The sequence below is a fragment of the Primulina tabacum genome, chromosome 4 (assembly GCF_025594145.1).
Source record: "Primulina tabacum isolate GXHZ01 chromosome 4, ASM2559414v2, whole genome shotgun sequence".
NCBI classification, from domain to species: domain Eukaryota; kingdom Viridiplantae; phylum Streptophyta; class Magnoliopsida; order Lamiales; family Gesneriaceae; genus Primulina; species Primulina tabacum.
Window position 1 is genome coordinate 3,331,414 of NC_134553.1, and position 19,114 is coordinate 3,350,527.

At 35.7% G+C, this 19,114-nt stretch overlaps 2 protein-coding genes and 1 long non-coding RNA gene across 9 annotated transcripts; all 3 read left to right on the forward strand.

Moving 5' to 3' along the window:
• Positions 1-9,819: 9,819 nt before the first annotated feature.
• On the forward strand, positions 9,820-14,712 carry LOC142542471 (inactive protein kinase SELMODRAFT_444075-like). Of its 7 annotated transcripts, none has more exons than XM_075649110.1 (12): positions 9,820-9,993; positions 10,088-10,160; positions 10,742-11,147; positions 11,265-11,537; positions 11,788-11,945; positions 12,029-12,123; positions 12,213-13,204; positions 13,293-13,453; positions 13,602-13,678; positions 13,772-13,919; positions 14,000-14,149; positions 14,268-14,712. In XM_075649110.1, the coding sequence occupies exons 4-12, from the start codon at positions 11,354-11,356 to the stop codon at positions 14,442-14,444; spliced, it is 2,142 nt and encodes a 713-aa protein (XP_075505225.1). In that variant the 5' UTR covers positions 9,820-9,993; positions 10,088-10,160; positions 10,742-11,147; positions 11,265-11,353; the 3' UTR covers positions 14,445-14,712. The 7 variants fall into 7 exon arrangements, with proteins under 7 accessions (XP_075505225.1, XP_075505222.1, XP_075505223.1 ...); XM_075649107.1 differs by having other exon boundaries at positions 10,088-10,156; positions 10,739-11,147; XM_075649108.1 differs by having other exon boundaries at positions 9,820-10,160.
• Positions 14,713-15,177: 465 nt separating this feature from the next.
• Positions 15,178-15,829, forward strand: LOC142542473 (uncharacterized). Its single transcript, XR_012819522.1, has 2 exons — positions 15,178-15,613; positions 15,705-15,829. It is a non-coding gene; the product is annotated as an uncharacterized LOC142542473 (long non-coding RNA).
• Positions 15,830-16,217: 388 nt separating this feature from the next.
• LOC142542472 (NDR1/HIN1-like protein 13) lies at positions 16,218-17,317 on the forward strand. The gene has a single exon (XM_075649113.1). The coding sequence runs from the start codon at positions 16,281-16,283 to the stop codon at positions 17,055-17,057; it is 777 nt and encodes a 258-aa protein (XP_075505228.1). The 5' UTR covers positions 16,218-16,280; the 3' UTR covers positions 17,058-17,317.
• The last annotated feature ends 1,797 nt before the right edge of the window (positions 17,318-19,114 follow it).

A 19,114-nucleotide genomic window follows, 5' to 3' on the forward strand; every position in this document is an offset into this window, starting at 1 on the left:
ACTAACAGCAAGACTAAGGACCAAGCAAACAGTGGTTGGTTTAATAACTGGACTAAATGTGTCATAATAATCAACACCAGAACGTTGATGGAACCCTTTAGCAACAAGACGTGCTTTGTACCTGTCAACCGAGCCATTAGGTAAACGTTTAATTCTGAAAATCCATTTGCAACCGACAATGTTTTGCGTTGATGCAGGGGGAACAAGTTCCCATGTTCCATTCCGCACAAGAGCATCATACTCCTCAGACATAGCATGACGCCATTTATGATCTTTAAGGGCTTGGGTTAATGTGTGCGGCTCAAGTTGATGGTTTGAGGGGAAAGTGGCGATAAGATTAAGTTTTTGGATGGGTTTATGGATTTGTTTTTAGCACGAGTGGTCATGGTATGGGTGTTGGTGATTGGGCTTGGAGTAGGAAAGTCGAGTGGCAGGTGGTAAGGAAGTAGATGAGAGATTAGTTGGGTCAGTGTGTGTGGAATTTTCGTGGCAATCAGGTGGTGTGGCTTGGTCTGTCAAAATGTGGCTCAGCACAGTGTCGGAGGATGTGAGATGGTCGACTAGAGGTTGGGTGTGGGATGTATCCGAGCTTGGTGGCAAAGCTATGGAGGACATATTGAGTGGCGCAACCGTATTGGGAAGAAGTGATGCTGACGGAAACCAATTTGTGAGTGTTTGTACTATTGATGGTAACAAGAGGGGTATTTGGGTCTTGGGTATTTTGAATAGTGGTATAGGAAGTTGCAAAGGTTTCATCAGAAACCATTATAGTTAAGCAAAGAAGAGAATATTACGTGAAGGGAAAAGGAAAAGGGAAGAGAAAATTGGCCAGAAACGTGATGCTCTGATACCATAAAGAGATTTGAAATAATGACTTGTATTCTCATTGAATAATGGTGAAGAATATATACACGTACAAGAGATTGGGTTGTGGACCAAATCTCATTCAAATCAATTAAATATTCTAACTATGGCTAATTACCTAATCTATTAGATATGATAATAGTATAGGCATATACAAATCATAAATAGAAGATACACGAGATAATTAAACATAAGTAATAAAATAATTCCTCTAATAAATACGACCATCTTGGGGCTGTTGTTCAGCAACATGTGACAATGGGCAAGGATAGGTGGTCAACGATTCAAGCCATTTGCTGATGGACATCGGAGAAGATAGATTAGAGTAGAGAAATTCAGTTTCAAAGAATCGAACATGATGAGATGTGTAAATTTTATGTGTTTTTAAATCTTGACATAAATAAGCACTTTGATTAAGGGAGTAACCAAGAAAGGCACACGTAGATGATTTGGGTTCTAGTTTGTTATTAGTGTAAGGTTTAAGCCAAGGAAAACATAAACATCCAAAGACACGAAGTTTGGTGTAGTTTGGTTTGCGATGAAATAAATTTTCATAAGGAGAAGAAAAATTTAAAATCGGAGTTGGAAGACGATTAATTAGATAAACAGCAGTTTGAAAGGCATAAGACCAATATTTGTTAGAAAATTTAGCTTGATGAAGGAGAGTTAATCCAGTTTCAACAATATGTCGGTGACGTCTCTCAAAAGTGCCATTGTGTTGATGTGTGTGCGGCGGGGTCTTGAGATGCTGGATTCCAACGGAGGAAAAAAAAATTTTGAGAGCGGTATATTCACCACCACCATCTGAGTAAACTGAAATAATGGATCGATTAAAATTTTTTTTCTACCACAGCTTTGAATTGGCGAAAAATGGTATAGACATCAGATTTTAAGCGTAAAGGATAGAGCCAAACATATTTAATGAAATGATCAACAAAAATCACATAATAATTGAACCCATCGACAGATTGAACAGGAGAGGGACCCCAGACATCAGTGTAAATTAAATCCAGAGGGCCACGACTTTCCAGACTTGAATCACCAAATGGAAGTCGTTGACTTTTGTTACATAAATAGGACTGACACAAAGGAGTTGGATTCAAGGAGGAGGATAGCGACACCAAACCAAATTGAACTAGTTTGCTAATTATTTTAAATGAGGGATGACCAAGGCGCCCATGCCAAACTGCTGGAGATGCTTTAACGACAGTACCAGTGGACAGTGCCATGGGAGAGATTTTATTTTCAAAATATGCAGACGACCACTCATACAGATCATGCCGATTTTTTCCGTGGAGTAGAGGAGTCCCTGTACGTAAATCCTTGACAACAAAATATGAAGGAAAAAATTCAATTGATGTGTGATTAAACTGACATAATTTAGAGACGGAAATCAAGTTTTGTTTGATAGAGGGAACACAGAGAACATGTGATAAATTAAATGAGGGAGAAAGATAGACATCACCAATGTGAGTTATTGGCAAACCTGATCCATCACCAATGTGAATGTCATCGGGACCTTCGTATGGTTGGTGGAGAGATAAGTTGGACATATTTGGAGTGACATGGTGTGATGCACCAGAATCTAAGATCCAAGGATTTTGTGCTGCGGTAAGGGGTGGAAGTGCAATGTGGTTGGCAGTCGATCGACGCGGACGAAGGTGTGGAAAAAGTTTAAAGCATTTGGTGGCTATATGACCAGGTTTATCACAGTATTGGCAAATGACTTCAGAAGACGATGAAGTTGTGTGAAATGGTTTGGAGAATCTGTTTTGAGGACGAGGGGTTGGAAGAAGACCAGGCGCAGAGGAAGAAGGGTGAGATTTGGAATGTCTGTTGTTATAGGTTTGTTTGACCAAATTTGCAGTGGGTGGGGTTAGTTTGACATTGTGTTTGTCTTGATGAAGGAGGAAGGTTTCATGGTCAATGATTTATCAAACAATTCTTCGAAAGGAACTACGGAATCACGAGTCCTCATAACTGTAATTAGCTCTTTGTAAGCAGGGCCTAATCCACGAGTTGCATAGACGAGGAGGTCGGCGTCACTAGGAGGGTCACCAAGAGTGGTGAGCTCATCGGCAATTTGTTTGATGGACACAAGGAAATCAACAATAGAAAGATCACCACGACTAATTGTGCTGATTTTATCTTTGAGATGAATTATATGTGTTGTAGATCTCTTGGCATAAAGACGAGAGAGTCGAGTCCATGCTTCATGACTCGATGTTGCGGAAGAGACCAAAGGGATGATAGATTCACTCAAGGAGGCGAGAATAGCATGAAGGATTAATTGATCTTGACGACGCCATGGAAGGTAGTTTGGGTTTGGAACGATTTTTCCATCGTGAGTTAGGTTTTCAACTGGGCATGGTAGACTACCATCAAGGTAGCCAAGAAGATCCAGCCCAAAGAATAGAGCGTTGAACTGAGCACGCCATGAAAAATAATTGACTTTGGTGAGTTTAAGAAGGAGTTGTGCTGCCGCATTAATGGTAATAAGGTTTGGAGTAGTGTTTGGAGACATATTGACAACAGCTGAAGAAGATCCAGAGGCCATTTGGAGGAGAGAAGAAAAAAAAATGAAGCTCCAAGGAGGAGGGCTCTGATACCATAAAAGGTATGCAGCAGAAAATATTCCTTTATATATTTGAAATAGTTTACACGGTGAAATATTTATATGACTATTTCTGTAACAAATGGTCCTACATACATGGAAGATGATAAACACTATCTTATCATTTCTTGTAACAATTTGAGAGATAATCTAGAGAGGATTCTGAGGATGGTTCGGTTGAGATTTCTCTAACAGAAAATACCATTTGAGTTGAAAATTTTGCATACTAGATTCTCTAATCTAAGTAAAACAACACTTGAGAAGCGGTTGTAAATAACAATTTTCAGGTTGTATTTGAATTGAGCCATTTAAACTCATGTTTTGAATTCAAATTTATTATTTAAATAAATTAAAAAAACTCAAATTCATCTCCGACTTTTTACGATATAATTGTACTGATCATAATGCCTATAGATGTGTCTAAAAGATAATGAAATGAATTTGAAATAACTCAATACACCGAAGAACGTCGGTTGTATTAAATGACTAAACTATCCTTGGTTGCTTTTCAAATTTGTTTTTTATTTACGCATGAGGTCATATGAATTTTTCGGAGGTGTTGTTTGTTGTGTCGTGAGGATAGTCTCGACATTTAGCGAATCGTAACCAAAGCATGAATTTTGTGAATTTCCTCGTCCTTTTCATGCTTTGTTTCGGGGGGAACTTTAATTACTTTCTTGTCCTGAGGTATTGCAATACTTGCAATTGGTGGATAGGGTGTGTGTAAAGTTTCGGTTAAATCGAATTAATCGAACCGAATTAATTCGGAAATTCGGTTAATTCGAAAGTTCGATTTTGAAATTTTAAACAATCGGTTAATTCGATTCGGTTTCAGTTTTAATTTGAAAAAATCGGTTAAACCGAATTAGTATATGTATTAATTTAAATTGTATACGTGCATTAAAAATACCTTAGAAGGTAGTTCATCTTTTCATACGTCAAAAGAAAGCTCATTCATCCAATGATTTTATCATCGATATTTCTATTTGTTATTGATATTTTTTGTTCAATATTTATTATTATTTATAAGTTCTTCATTGTTTTCTTTTCTTTTCTTTTTATGTGTTAATTCGGTTTCTATGAATATTTCGATCGGTTCGGTTATTCGAAAACAAAATCGGTTATAAATTTATTCAGCTCGGTCGGTAACCAAATAGACCGATTGCATAGGGGTACTGGTGAGTGTATTATTCTGGTTTAAAATGGATAATATAATTTCTCTGGTATGAGCGTTACCTACTTCTACATTAACAAGACCCAAATGTTATCGGGCCGAGTAATGACTGGGTAGAAAAAGTGTAAGCCCAACTAAGCAGCATTTTGACAACTGGGATAGACAGACAAAACTTTGCATTCTTGTCTTTGATTTCTGAACCAACTTCATGAATGGGAAAAAGACATTTGGATAAAGTGTGGAGGTCCACAGGATAAGGACTATGATGAACGGGAATATTGTCCAGGGAATGTAGGGCAGCTCATGTGAATTCACGTGTAGTGCAAAATAAATGCACATAGGAATTTTCTTTCCTTTTTCCTTCCAATTTCAAAAACTCTAACAAATTAATTAATTCAAAAATGTATTATTAATCGAGGAAAACACCAATTTCAAGTGTTAGATTCAATTTTAAAGGCTATCGAGATTCAATTGTTTACTCATGATTATTTGTTACTAATTATATTAGTTTATGAGTGAATTTTCAAAACAATACTTGATTCACAATATCGGGACAACACGAAGCATTCTTTATTCTATTAGATCAAGAGTGTAACCTTGTCTATATCGTGTTTGCGTTTCATGATCTCGAAGAATCATATAATCTTCCTAATCCAAATAACTATTTTATTTGACTACATCAAATATCATATCCCATGGGCTATGAAATAATGAAACAATTAGCATCCCCAAATTCATATATTAAATAATTGATTATAACATTAACTTGTTCATAGAATAACTTTTATAAAAGCAAAATCAACACCTCAACGGCTTCTAAGTAGAAAGAAACTAACGCAGAAGTTGAGTTTAGAAAAAAAAATTATTTTTTCAAGCCAAAAATCAATACTTACTTTTGTCAATGATTGCAGACCTTCCTTAATTTTATTTTTTCAAAAGTTCAAGCATCTTCCAATATTTCGAAAATTTAGCACACTCCACGTGAATTTATATATTACATTGGAATTTAAAAAATATTTAGATATATAAAATATTTTTTTATTGGCCGGTTGATGGATCGCATGTGATCTACTGTTGGACCACTAAAAAGTATGGGCCATAGTTTTCAGGGACAACCAAGGCCCAGATGCATTGAATAATCTGCTTGATTTTGTTTCATATGTGGTCCCTACTATATCCAGCCAATTTAGATTAGGTATTTTTGTTGTCATATAAAAATCAATGTGTTTTATTTAATATCAGTAATACACTTTTATATTTGTAAAAAATAATTATTGAGTAGCTCTCTTGTAAGACGATCTCACGAGTCTTTATCTGTGAGACGGGTTAACCCAACTGATATTCATAATAAAAAGTATTACTTTTAGTATAAAAAATAATATTTTTTCATGGATGACCCAAATAAGAGATTTGTCTCACAAAATACGACCTGTGAGACCGTCTCACACAAATTTTTGTCATAATTATTCGACGAAAATGCCAAATTATATATTTTTAGATTGATGTAAATTCTACAATATTTCACATTTAACCACGTTTTAAAATCGATGAAACTATATTTATCATTTATCAACTATTATTTTACATTAAACCCAAATATTTTAATAATTAGATCAAAACTAAGAAATCAAATTAAATATATTATTATTTATCGATTATTATTTTACATCGAACTCAGTACATCGAATTTCACTATAGTAAAATGGACCTTTACAAGGAAATATTTACGCAATACATACTTTCAGATAAAATTGTAATTTGGGAGACAGGATCCGGGAAAGTGGCGGGAAGGCTGACGGCGTCAGAGGCATCGTCAGATCAGAGGGCAGAATTGATTGCGGTAACGTGGCAGTTAAGTCAAGAGAGGTTAGCTGACAAACGGAAGCGTTAATGTAGACTTAGTGGAAGTACATGACGACACAATACATTCCCAGTTCTTTTGTTAGTACATTAATTAAGAGAGTGATAATAATAACCGATAATCACATTATTATTAAATTTTTGTCACGAGTAAAGCTCTCGATGATTGGGCGGGCACTGATTGGTCCAACTCATTAACAAATTAAAGTAGCCTGATTGATATATTTTCAACCCATTTAAATATGAATTTTCACGAGTCAATTTGCAACGAGTCAGGTTAGCTTGAGATTATTAAAAAAAAATCCAAATCCGAGGGCTAACCTAACTCGTCGCCAATTGACTCGTGGAAGTTCATATTTAAATGGGTTGAAAATATATCAAACTCAGTCCACTTAAATTTGTTGGCGAGTTGAACCAATACGAAGTGCTCAACCCGAAATGACAGCTCTATAATGTAGTAATGAGATTGAAATACGAGGTTTTGACTTTTGTACGATTTAAAATATTTGAGTTGAATTATTATCATCGGTTATTGTTATTAATAAATTAATAAGCGTTCATTGGTATCAGAGTGAATGCCGTAGATTTGATTATCATAAATTGTAATATAAAGAGTGTAATTATTAGGATGCAGATTGTTGAGGTACGACGATTAGACAACGATGAGTAAAACGATCGAAACACAAGGCTCGAATTTGTTAGCACATGAGTGTCTTGCTTTTTGCCATAGTTGATACTAATAATTAGCAGCAGGGAAAAAAGGCAACAAATTATAGAAGTGGAATTTTAACGGTTGTAGGTAATGACGTCTGAAGTTATAATCGAATTTGGTAATTAATATTGAGTTGGTAGAGTAGAGCCACTGAGGATGGGGCGTAGTGCGAACACATTGATCAGTCAGTCAGCGCAGCTCACGCCTATCATTAAATGGTCGTTTTCAAATTTAAATTTATCATTTAGTTTTCATATCAATATAGTTTTTTGGTCTTGTTTATTTTTTTATTTTAGTTTTTTATACTATCCAATTTAAGTATGATATTGTATTTCAATTTCTGAAAATTTTTAGTTATTTTTTGTTTAAAGTGCTAATGTGTTAATAGTTATTTCTGAACAAAATCAGCATCGCGAATTAACATATTTTCTTATATTGAAAAAATGATTTAAATTGCCAGTAAAATAAATTTAGCAGACTAAGTTTTAAATTAAAATATAAAAAAACAAATACAAAGAATAAAAAATGCGGGTTCCCTGGTTCTCAAAACTAAGAGTTATTAGATGACCCATTGATGCGACCCGGTAAAAATGAGTATCATATGCGTGAGCAATTTCATCGGATTGAGTTATGAAAATGATGAGGGATGAGAGCACAGCGGGATACGTCCAAAATATATATAGGTTTTTCTCACGAGAAAAACTGGTGTTGACATGCAAACACGAAGATAACAACGTGAATGGACACTGGAGGGATGTCCGGCGTTGTCACTCCGATGCTAAAGTCAGCATGTGAATGAGAAAAAAACCATGTAGCAAAGAGAAAATGTTGTATAAATGATGTATATTCTAGAGAATAAATGATTTGAGAGATATATGTGTGAATGAAATCTTTTAATATTTAAACAAACATAATATTTGTAGAAAGAAAGTCAATGATAAGTTGTTTTAAGTGCATATTTACTAATTATGGCAAAATGGTTGGTCATACCTGCTTTTCTGACACGCCAAATTGTCCCTTTCGCCTTGTCAAATTCACGCGATTATGACACTAATGGTTACCAAGATAAGATATCACATACTTGTGCACTCGAGTGAGTTGTTATTATCGAGATAACCCGGGTAGAGAACCATTACCCGGGAACTCGTCTGAAAACCCGAGTAGATGATGTCTCGGACAGTCATTCACACGGCTATTTATCGGATTGACCCAAATACACATCATAACCTGATCCATGAATTGAGATAATCCAATACACATGACCCAAGCATCCCCGGGCTATTTATCGGATTGACCCAATTACAATATTTATAAATTGGGAAAGTAAGTTCGAGTAAGGTAATAATAATAGGATGCTTTGCGAGATTGTCTTTATCGGGAATCAAATTTTTTTTTTCAAAAAGACTTGAATTTCACACAACTTTCCAAACAAACTGAAAAGTCACGATTTCATTTCATTTCCAAAAAGATGAAGATTTCATTGTCTATGTACGACAATGTGAATCACAGTTTTGGTGGGGACATGAATTTTATATATATATATATATAGACACACACACACACACACAAAATAATAGTTCGGGTTTGGTGGATCACTATTTAATTCTTGGATATTTTAATTTATCCGTGACATCAATAATTCAATGAATTTCATTGCTTAACATAGGATTATTATTAAATTATAGATGCTCACAATTAATTATGTGAATATAAATGCCTTGTCCAACAAAGGGTTTTATGATTTTGAAATTTAAGTTTCGTGTCCAGTATTATTCATAATAAATTCTTTGAAATATGTACATCAGTTATTGTTTTATCATAAATTTGAGTAGGTCGGTCTCACGAATCTTTATATGTGAGACATGTCAACCCTATCGATATTTACAATAAAAAATAATACTCTTAGCATAAAAAATAATACTTTTCATGGATGATCCAAATAAGATATATGTCTCACAAAATACGACCCGTGAGATCGTCTCACATTGACCTTAAATTATACAATTAATTTACTAAAAAATAATATCTCCTTAATATAAAAGATATTGACCTTTGTACATTATGGGAAGATATTTTTTTAAAATCTAAATTACGAAAATAGATTTAGTGTTGTGCACATAATTAAAGTAATCATAATATAAATCTTTTCTTATGATTTTACTAATTATGCCAACTCATCATTATAAATTGTATTATTATTCTTGCTTCCCTCGAAATAAATTGACTCTTATCCCTGCATACATTATAAGATACAAAAATTCACATGAGACAGTTTACGAAACAAATTTTGATATAATTTTTATGTCAAAATTTTTATTTTTTATCATAAATATGCACAAGATTGATTCGTCCGACGAACAAAAATGTACGATATCGTCCGAATGACCTACTCATTTTAAGAAGTGAACATCATTCGGATTCCTAAATTACCTACACAGCTAAGATTTAAATATAAGATCTCATGGGTTTGACGCCTAGTTTTTGTCATTTTAGGTTTATTTTTTCCAGAAATATTATATTGCCAATAAATTTGGATCATCAATATTATATTATCTATAATCAAATTTATTATCGACAAGAGCAAAGTACCTATTAAATAGCAGTAAGGGAAGAATGGAAGGGTATTCCAGGCAAAGAAATATCTCCACGGCGACCTCTAGTGTCAGTAAAACAATGGAATCGAGGCGAAGAGAGACAAGAATTGAATGAAATTCAGAGATCAGTCCACATTTGCATTGGCGCAGATTTCGTGAATATATTTTTTGTATTGTATGTTTTCATATAAACGTTATACATAATTAATTAATGGTACAGAAGTCAGTGTATCATTGTTCTTACACAAATCTCTGTATTTTCTTTCAAGAATCATCACATCTGTGGTGTATATCGAAGGAATGCGAGTAGTACAAAAAGATATTTTGATTTTTTTACGGTACGTGATCTGGGTTAATGTTTTATAATTACAATTTCACGAATTCCGGGTTGTTCACCATTCTGCTCAGGCCATGAATGGTGGTGTGTATGCGGAATGCTATCTATAATTCACCTGCTCTCTCTTTCACAGACGCAGCGCACGCATACTCTTAACAAATTTATATTTTATTATTTCAAAAATTAAAAATTTACTTTCAGTACAAAAGAATGTTTTGAATTTCTTGGGATTTTGGCCTGCGGTGGGACATTCATGTTTTGTTTCATCAATCTGAGATTGTTAGTGTTGAATTTGAAAGATCAGAGCATGTATGAAAAATCGTATTCACTCTCTCTTTGACAAATGCAAGTGTAGTTTTTTTTTTTTTTTAAAAAAGTATTTTGAACAAAGTTGTTTTAGCTTAGCTTTAGCTGTTATGATGTTAGGAAAGGGGAATGAAAGTGTGGATAAGATGGTAAATTATTTTTGACGGCTACAGAATCCCATTGCCCTGGGCCAAAATTTATTTGTATGTTGTTACGTAAAATTAGAGTGTTCATGTGATTAGCTGATTTGTTTTGTGGGTTCTCTCTTTTTTTGCAGGAGTGGGAAGTTGTGAAAACACAAAGCTCAATTCTCATGCCAATTTATTGAGCTTTATGATGATTTCTGGTTTTGTCATTAACTTGATGTGAAAGCCAAAAGCAAAAGCACTGGTTTAGGCAGCACTAGAAAGTTGAGGGTTTTAGGAGTTTGTGTTTCATTTTTCTTGGTATTGCCTAATTGGTAATAGTAGAAGAAAAAGGAGGAAGAAAGTGGTTGATTTTGGATCCAAAGAACATATAATTTTCATCTGAGATACCTGCGCCTTTTTCACAATCCGACCAATTTTCAATTCTCTGGTTTTGGAGGAGGTTTTGAAGGTGGAACTGGAAGTATTATATGTCCTATTTGCTGCCAAAAAATAAAGTCTCGTGCTCGGAAAAAAAGGTCCTTGCGAACAGCTGACATGGTACCATCCCTGCTATCTGCATTGAAACAGAATTTTACTTAATTTCTGCTCTTTGACTGTCAAAGAAGAGAAAAGAAAGCAAACCTCATTGAGAAAACAACGATTCTTGCTTTACAGATTATGCGCTTGGAAGAGGTGTCTCGTTGAAACTTCCTGATAACTTTTTAGAAAAAAAGAGCAGAAGTGGGATATTTTCTTGTGGGCTAATGAGTAGAGATTTGAAGAAAAGGGTGAAGCAAGTCAAAGGTTGTGATGTTGCTGAAAAGGTTGTGGTTGCTGTTAAGGCATCCAAGGAGATTCCTAAGAGTGCTCTGGTTTGGGCTCTGACCCACGTTGTTAAGCCTGGAGACTGCATTGTATTTCTTGTTGTCGCCAATTCACAAAATTCCCGTGAGATTATTCGAACTTTTGTTTGATTTCATTTGTTATTTCCTAGTTGGATTTAGGCGTTGGTTCATTTTTATATTCCTGCTTGTTTATAGATGAAATCAATTCAAGAATCATATTGCCAGGGAAAAGTCGGCATAACCATGGCCACGTTAATTAATTTTTGTTTTTTGAAAAACAATGCGTTAAATACAATAGATATTTCCCAAATGGTTGATGGAGATACTGTTGATTGTTCTCCAACCTAAATCAGGTAGAAAGCTATGGGGCTTCCCCAGATTGGCCGGCGACTGTGCTAGTGTCCACCGGAGGTCACAGTCTGCTACTACAATTGTGGACCGCAAATCTGATTTAACAGATTCTTGTTCTCAGATGATTCTTCAGCTGCAAGATGTTTACAACCCAAATGAAGTAAGCCAGATTTCTTATTTGTTAAAATTTGAGGTTTGCTTTTTTCCATGGCAATGATATATTTTCTGTTGATAATAATTCAGATCAATGTGAAGATAAATATTGTCCCGGGGACGCCCTGTGGAGCCGTGGCCGCCGATGCAAAAAGAAATAATGTGAATTGGGTGGTCTTGGACAAGTAAGAACATCACTCTTTTCTGTCTATTGATGCATCTTTATCATTAGCTTGTGACGTATTGTGGCTTTTGTTGTTTGAATATTGTGCAGGCATCTCAAACATGAAGAAAAACGCTGCATGGAAGAGTTGCAATGTAACATTGTGGTTATGAAACGGTCCCAACCGAAGATTCTAAGATTGAATTTAGTTGGATCACCTAGAAGGGAAAAAGAGTTGACTACGAATTCTGCTAAGGATCTATCATCAAAGAAACAAGGAAATAACAATGATCCTCTTGGTTCAACCCTTGGTCCTCTTGTTACCCCCTCGAGTAGTCCTGAAACATTCACCGCAACAGAAGCTGGAACATCTTCAGTTTCAAGCTCTGATCCCGGAACTTCACCATTCTTCGTTACCGCAATGACGGATGGCCTCAAGAAAGAGGACTCGTTAGGTTCGAAACAAGATCTAGATAATGGTGATTCGGCTTCAGAAACTGAGACAGAATATTTGTCGTCCTCCTCGAGCTTGAGGTTCCAACCACCTTTTGATGAACATCATGGGGAAAGCTCGAGACGAACTCATAATGGTTCTTTAAGTTCCGGAACCAGTATCCTTCTAGAAAAGCTTATTAAGCTAGATGACCAAGTCAGGTTTGGATCACCGAGGTATCTGTCGAATCATGATCTAAGTGGCAGTTTGAGGGAAGTAATTTCCACATTCAAGACTACTCCCCCTGGACCCCCTCCTTTGTGTTCTATATGTCAGCACAAGGCTCCTGTATTTGGTAAACCTCCGAGGTGGTTCACATATGCTGAGCTGGAGCTTGCCACGGGAGGTTTTTCACGAGCTAACTTTTTGGCCGAAGGCGGGTTCGGATCTGTCTACCAAGGAGTCCTTCCAGATGGCCAGGCTATTGCAGTTAAGCAGCACAAATTAGCGAGTTCTCAAGGGGATCAAGAATTTTGCTCAGAAGTTGAAGTGCTAAGCTGTGCTCAGCACCGCAATGTTGTTATGCTAATTGGTTTCTGCATTGAAGATAGCAGAAGATTGTTGGTATATGAGTACATCTGCAATGGATCACTGGATTCTTATCTTTACGGTAAGCTTTCAAAAACATTTTGTCCAAACTAACTCGCCTTCTTATTATTGCTGCCTGATTATACTCAATGCAATTGCATTACTTCCAGGACGTCATCCAGATACATTAACATGGTCTGCACGTCAGAGAATTGCAGTCGGAGCTGCTCGAGGTTTAAGATATCTTCACGAAGAATGCAGAGTTGGTTGCATTGTGCATCGTGACTTGCGGCCCAATAACATTCTTATTACTCATGATTTTGAACCCTTGGTACTAATCTTCTTAGATCAAGACTCTCAAACTCTTTACTATGCTCGAGAGCTTCCCATATTTTTTTAATAGTAGAGTTTCCCAAAAATTTCAAATGTTTTCAACACTTATTATAGTCATAAATACCTTATCTTTCTTTTTCCGCAAGGTGGGAGATTTTGGTCTAGCAAGGTGGCAGCCTGATGGAGAAACAGGAGTTGAAACTAGAGTAATAGGAACATTTGGGTAATATTCTTGAGCACTTGTTTGGTGTATTAAGGTCCCCATTATCTACGATCGCATTATAATTCCAAATTCAGGAGCGCTGTGTGTTTTTAGGTACTTGGCACCCGAATATGCTCAAAGTGGTCAGGTCACCGAGAAAGCCGATGTTTACTCATTTGGCGTGGTATTGATGGAGCTAGTGGCTGGACGCAAAGCAATCGATATAAACAGGCCCAAGGGTCAGCAATGTCTTACAGAATGGGTATGTCTTTTGTATATATACTCAGGTGAAGAAGGTAGAATTACTAATGTGAATTTTTTATGGCAACTGATATATTAAAGGCACGCCCACTATTGGAAGCACATGCTATTGATGAACTCATAGATCCACGTTTAGTCAGCCAGTATTCGGAGAACGAGGTTTACCGTATGCTGCATGCTGCATCTTTGTGCATCAGTCGTGATCCTCTGGAGAGACCTCGCATGTCGCAGGTACTAAAAGCTGATGTTACTTATCTTTTTAGTTTTCATTCGTTTAAACTTGGTATCAGTTTATTTTACCTTACAAGACCATCTACCATTCACATTCTATCTTCGTTTCGCTAAATAGGTGCTCAGGATACTTGAAGGCGAAGTCATGGGTTTAACCCAGAGGTCCGTGACTGGCAAGATGTGGTCCGATCACCGGATACAAAACGAAGAAGAGCATATCGACCATACTGTAAACAAGACATCCCGGCATTTTAATTCGAAGTTGTCGCTCAACTCAAGATCGAAATTTCAGTGACCCAAGCAATTCCAGAAATTCATTCACACCACTACCACTCTCGGCAAATTGCTATATGGTCCAGCACTCAAGTATCGGATCGATAAAGATTTAATTTGGCTTAGTTGACGTTTAGTACCCTCAGGAACTAGGAAACTTTGTGCATCACCATGATTGTTTTGGGTATTAGGTGAACGGGAGTGACTGTTTGTGAATCAAGGGAAGATTTGAATTCTTAGAAAAACGCACTTATAAAAACTCCTTTATTCTAAAAATGTATAGCAGTAATTCTAAAAATTCAGAATTTATTTGTCTGTAGTCTAAAATTGCATGAAAATAAGAAAAACCAAACGTAGCATTTTTAAATTTTGCAATAAACTATTGAATTCAAGATGAAACTAACTACGTGACTGGTATCTCGTTTCGCTCACGACTTAACTTCAATTTCTTACAACTAAATTCTTCATCATCGGCTGCTGAAACATTATCATCTTAAGCCTTGTTAGAAAATTATTGCCATGTTTATTTTTAGAAGTTCAAAGTTTTGATTTTTTGTACATGCATAGAGTTTAGAAATGTGTATATATTTTAGTTTTTTCATTATTTTCTCTTAAATTTAGCTGGGTTTCTACACATTGCACACTCGTAGCTTTTAGATTATCTTAAAAATGAAACTTTGTAAACTGTATGTGACTTCACTAAAGTTGTCTAAACGATCCAATGGGGTAGTATCTGATCCATTTCAACGGCTCTACTTAACACATGCATCATATATCGGTGATACCTCCAGGTAGGATATCCGGGTCATCTTCAGTCCTAGTTCTAGGTAGTCAAGAAGTCAGGAAAGTCGAACAAGCCGATGATCAGAGGGAGCCAGGCTCGCAGATAAGAGAGCTCGGGTGGTAAGAGTTTTGGTAATATAGCTAGTAGGCAGTGGTCCACATTACGTTCTCTTAAATGTGTGGACATACAAGAACTCGAGCACTTTTCATCTGAAACCCAATATATCAAGGTAGAAAACAACCCGATCCGGTGTGATTGTTCACCGCACTCAGACCCAATTCACCTGATCGTCATCGTATATATACATATTTCTTATTACAGTTTGGAAGGAGATTTTTGTTATTTTCAGGTTTCAAACCCGTCGCCTCTCCCAAGTGGGAAGAAGAATATGTCACTGAGAGCAGAAGGTCCATGGAAGCACATCCATATTTGTGTATCTTTTTGAATTTTTTTGTTTTTTTCTGAAATTTATTTTTGATAAAAATGTGAGGGGACCAGATATAGAAGAATGTAGATTGGGATCGGAGCTGGTATGGAATGGCGATCGCTCTCACACGCACGCGGCTAACAACACCGCAACCACATACCAAAGATTCCAATAACAAATGTTATTATTTATTCAATTTGGTGAGCTGGAACCATCTTTTTAGGTTAAAAATCAATCACAATTCACAAGTCTACTTCACACACACACACACACCGTGTAGGCCTGCATAATTAAGAGCACCAACTAGATTTTTTGTCATTAATCTTTTTTTTTATAAAGATTAAAGAACGTCAATACAAAAAAGTTTAGTATTTAAATTATTCAGACAATGGAGATTTTTTTATATGAATTTTTTTTATAATTTATTGGTAATGCAATATATAATTTTGAAGTAAAAACTTTAGCGTATTATAGGCAGTGGTTAAGCAGTTCTTATCTCTTTAATCTCTCTCTCTCTCTCTCTCTATACGTATAACCTAATATATATGTATGTATATATATATATATATATATATATATCTTCCATGCATTAAATATATCTCTAATCAATCAAAGAGCCGAAAATAACAGAGCTAGGCACAGCTCAGATGGCGGAGAGAGTTTATCCATCTGCAAAACCACCGGCAAACGGCACTGCTGCCGCCACCACAACCAACGGCGCTGCACCCGCTGCATTCCCGGCGAATAAAGCTCAGCTCTATAACGCGACACGCCCAGCCTACCGCCCTCAACCTCCGCCACGCCGGAGCAAACGGCGCGTGTGCTGCGTTTGCTGCCTCTGGACCACAGTATTCATCCTAATCTTGATCCTCCTAGCTGGAATAGCCGGCGTCGTATTCTACGTGATCTACCGACCCCACCGACCCTCCTTCTCCGTAACATCTCTCCAGCTCTCCAAATTTAACCTCACCGACACAACCTTAACATCAGCCTTCAACTTTACCCTCGTTGCTCGCAACCCTAACAAGAAGATCACCTTCTTCTACGATACGATCGCGGTGGAAATATTCTCCGGAGACATCGCGATAGGCTCTGGATCTTTCCAGGCTTTCACTCATGGCACCGAAAACACGACGACTCTGAGAACAGTCGTCTCGAGTTCAGCAGCTACGATTTCCGACGGGACCGATATCTCGCCGTTGAAATCGAGCTTGAAGAACAAGAATGTACCGCTGAAAATTCAACTGGATTCCAAGGTGAAGGTGAAAATCGGGAAACTGAACACGAAAAAGCTGAAAATCAGGGTCGTTTGCGACGGAATCAAGATTACTCCTCCTTCAGGCAATTCTACTGCCTCCGCGACGACTTCGAAAGTGAAATGCAAAGTGGATCCGAGAATCAAGATCATCAAGTGGACAGTATGATCGAAATTCATGTCAAAGGTGTTAAGATTTTTTACTTTGAAAATTTACTTCTCGTGGATTTGATTTGATTTTATTCTTTTTAAATTTGGTATATGATTTCCATCAGGAGCAAATTAGGGTTTAATTTTAATATATAAATACATCTATTTTGCTTAGTTTCACTGTGATTTTATAGATTTTTAATTTGAAATTAATCTTTCTTATTGTAATATATATTTGAGATTTGTGAATTTTGATAACCAAAAACTCTTCTTTGATGATGTTTGGTTCAAAAAATTTCTTAAATGTAGAGAAACGCAAAGCCTCAAGTTCTTGACTTTTTTGTGTAGAAAGTCTGGCTGGTAATTATTATTTTACATTTACCTAAAAGTTGACCTCGAGTATTGAATTTAATGATTTTGCTTAGGGAGATATCTGATCTAGAAAATGACACACATTGATTTTCATTCGTGAGAAAACCCATAATCTCTAATTCATTCATTAATAATATTTAGCAAGCGTTAACTTCAATTTGGAAGGTGGGGGAGTATCAACTATCAAGTGGTGGCAATTGAATGGAAAAATTTGGTAGGAGGTTGCAAGCTTGGGATGGTGCGGCGTCGGTGATAAATGGGAAGGCCACAATAATTGATAATGATGTATGTATATATATATATATATATATATATATATATATATATAAATAATGTGGGTTGGGTCGTTTGCTCGGGGGACCTACCCACCAAATAATTCAACATTTAATTACAAAATGAGGTCTCTTTTGAAACTGTATCACGAATCTTTATGTGTGAGACGGTTCAATCTTATCGATATTCACAATAAAAAAAATAATATTTGTAGCATAAAAAATAATATTTTTTCATGAATGATTCAAATAAAAGATTCGTCTAACAAAATACGACCTATGAAATTGTCTCACGTAAGTTTTTGTGACCGTAATTTTTTTATTTTTTTGAAAAAGCATGACATGTGAACCACCTCAAATTGTCAGATATTATTATTGCAAAAATTAGAATTACTCTTTTGGAACGTGGTTGAATCATAGATCTGATGGATAAGCAATGGCACAATAATTGACGGAAAATTAATTTTTTTAGAATAATTGATTGGACACTGCCATTAATTTGTTTGTTTTTTTAAAAAAATTTAATACTAAATTATCTTTTTGACACGAAAGGTCACATAAAAACAACATAGATAAACAGCTTACAAACTTTCACGAGTCATTTAATGGAATGGGACCAACTCGATAAGGCGAGGATTAGGCAACATGTATTTGCTTTAAATGAAAGGATATGGTTACCTCAAATAATTCATAAAACAATAGTTTTTAAAAGACAAAAAATCATAATTTTTTTGCTATGAAAGGATTTGGGTCGCGAAAGCTGTCTTGTGGTTGGATTCACGACGACTTTAATCTCGATTTATATAAAATCTTGCAATCTTCAAAACTTGTCTAGGTCGACATGTTGTCATTACATTTATTCTACGCTTATAAAATATAATAAATTCAACAAGAACCACCATTTATAAACACATTTTTTGCCAACTTGTATCAAATAAAATAAAAACTTGTTTGAGACGATCTCATTGGTTGTATTTTGTGAGACGAATCTCTTATTTCAGTCATTCATGAAAAAATATTATTTTTTATGCTAAGAGTATTACTTTTTATTGTGAATATCGCTAGAGTTGACCTGTCTCACATATAAAGATTCATGAGAGCGTCTCATAAAAAATCTACTCAACAAATAATGATTGAAGTGCTTAGCTTATGCTACAACTGAAAGTAATTTTTATCATATCTCAACATCATTAAATCAAGTTGATATCCGATATTTAGTGAAAACTGACATCATATATAGATTATCCAAAGACCAACATTTCACTGAATCATCGTGGAGAAACTTTTCAGGTGTATTGTAAAAATATTTTTCCCAGACCAAAATATAGTGCAAAGATTTCCGTAATCGCAATTTATCTCACACCCCAGACCCACATATAGAAAATGAGTTCCAATAAAATGAGATATATTGGCATTATTTTTTAACCGTACA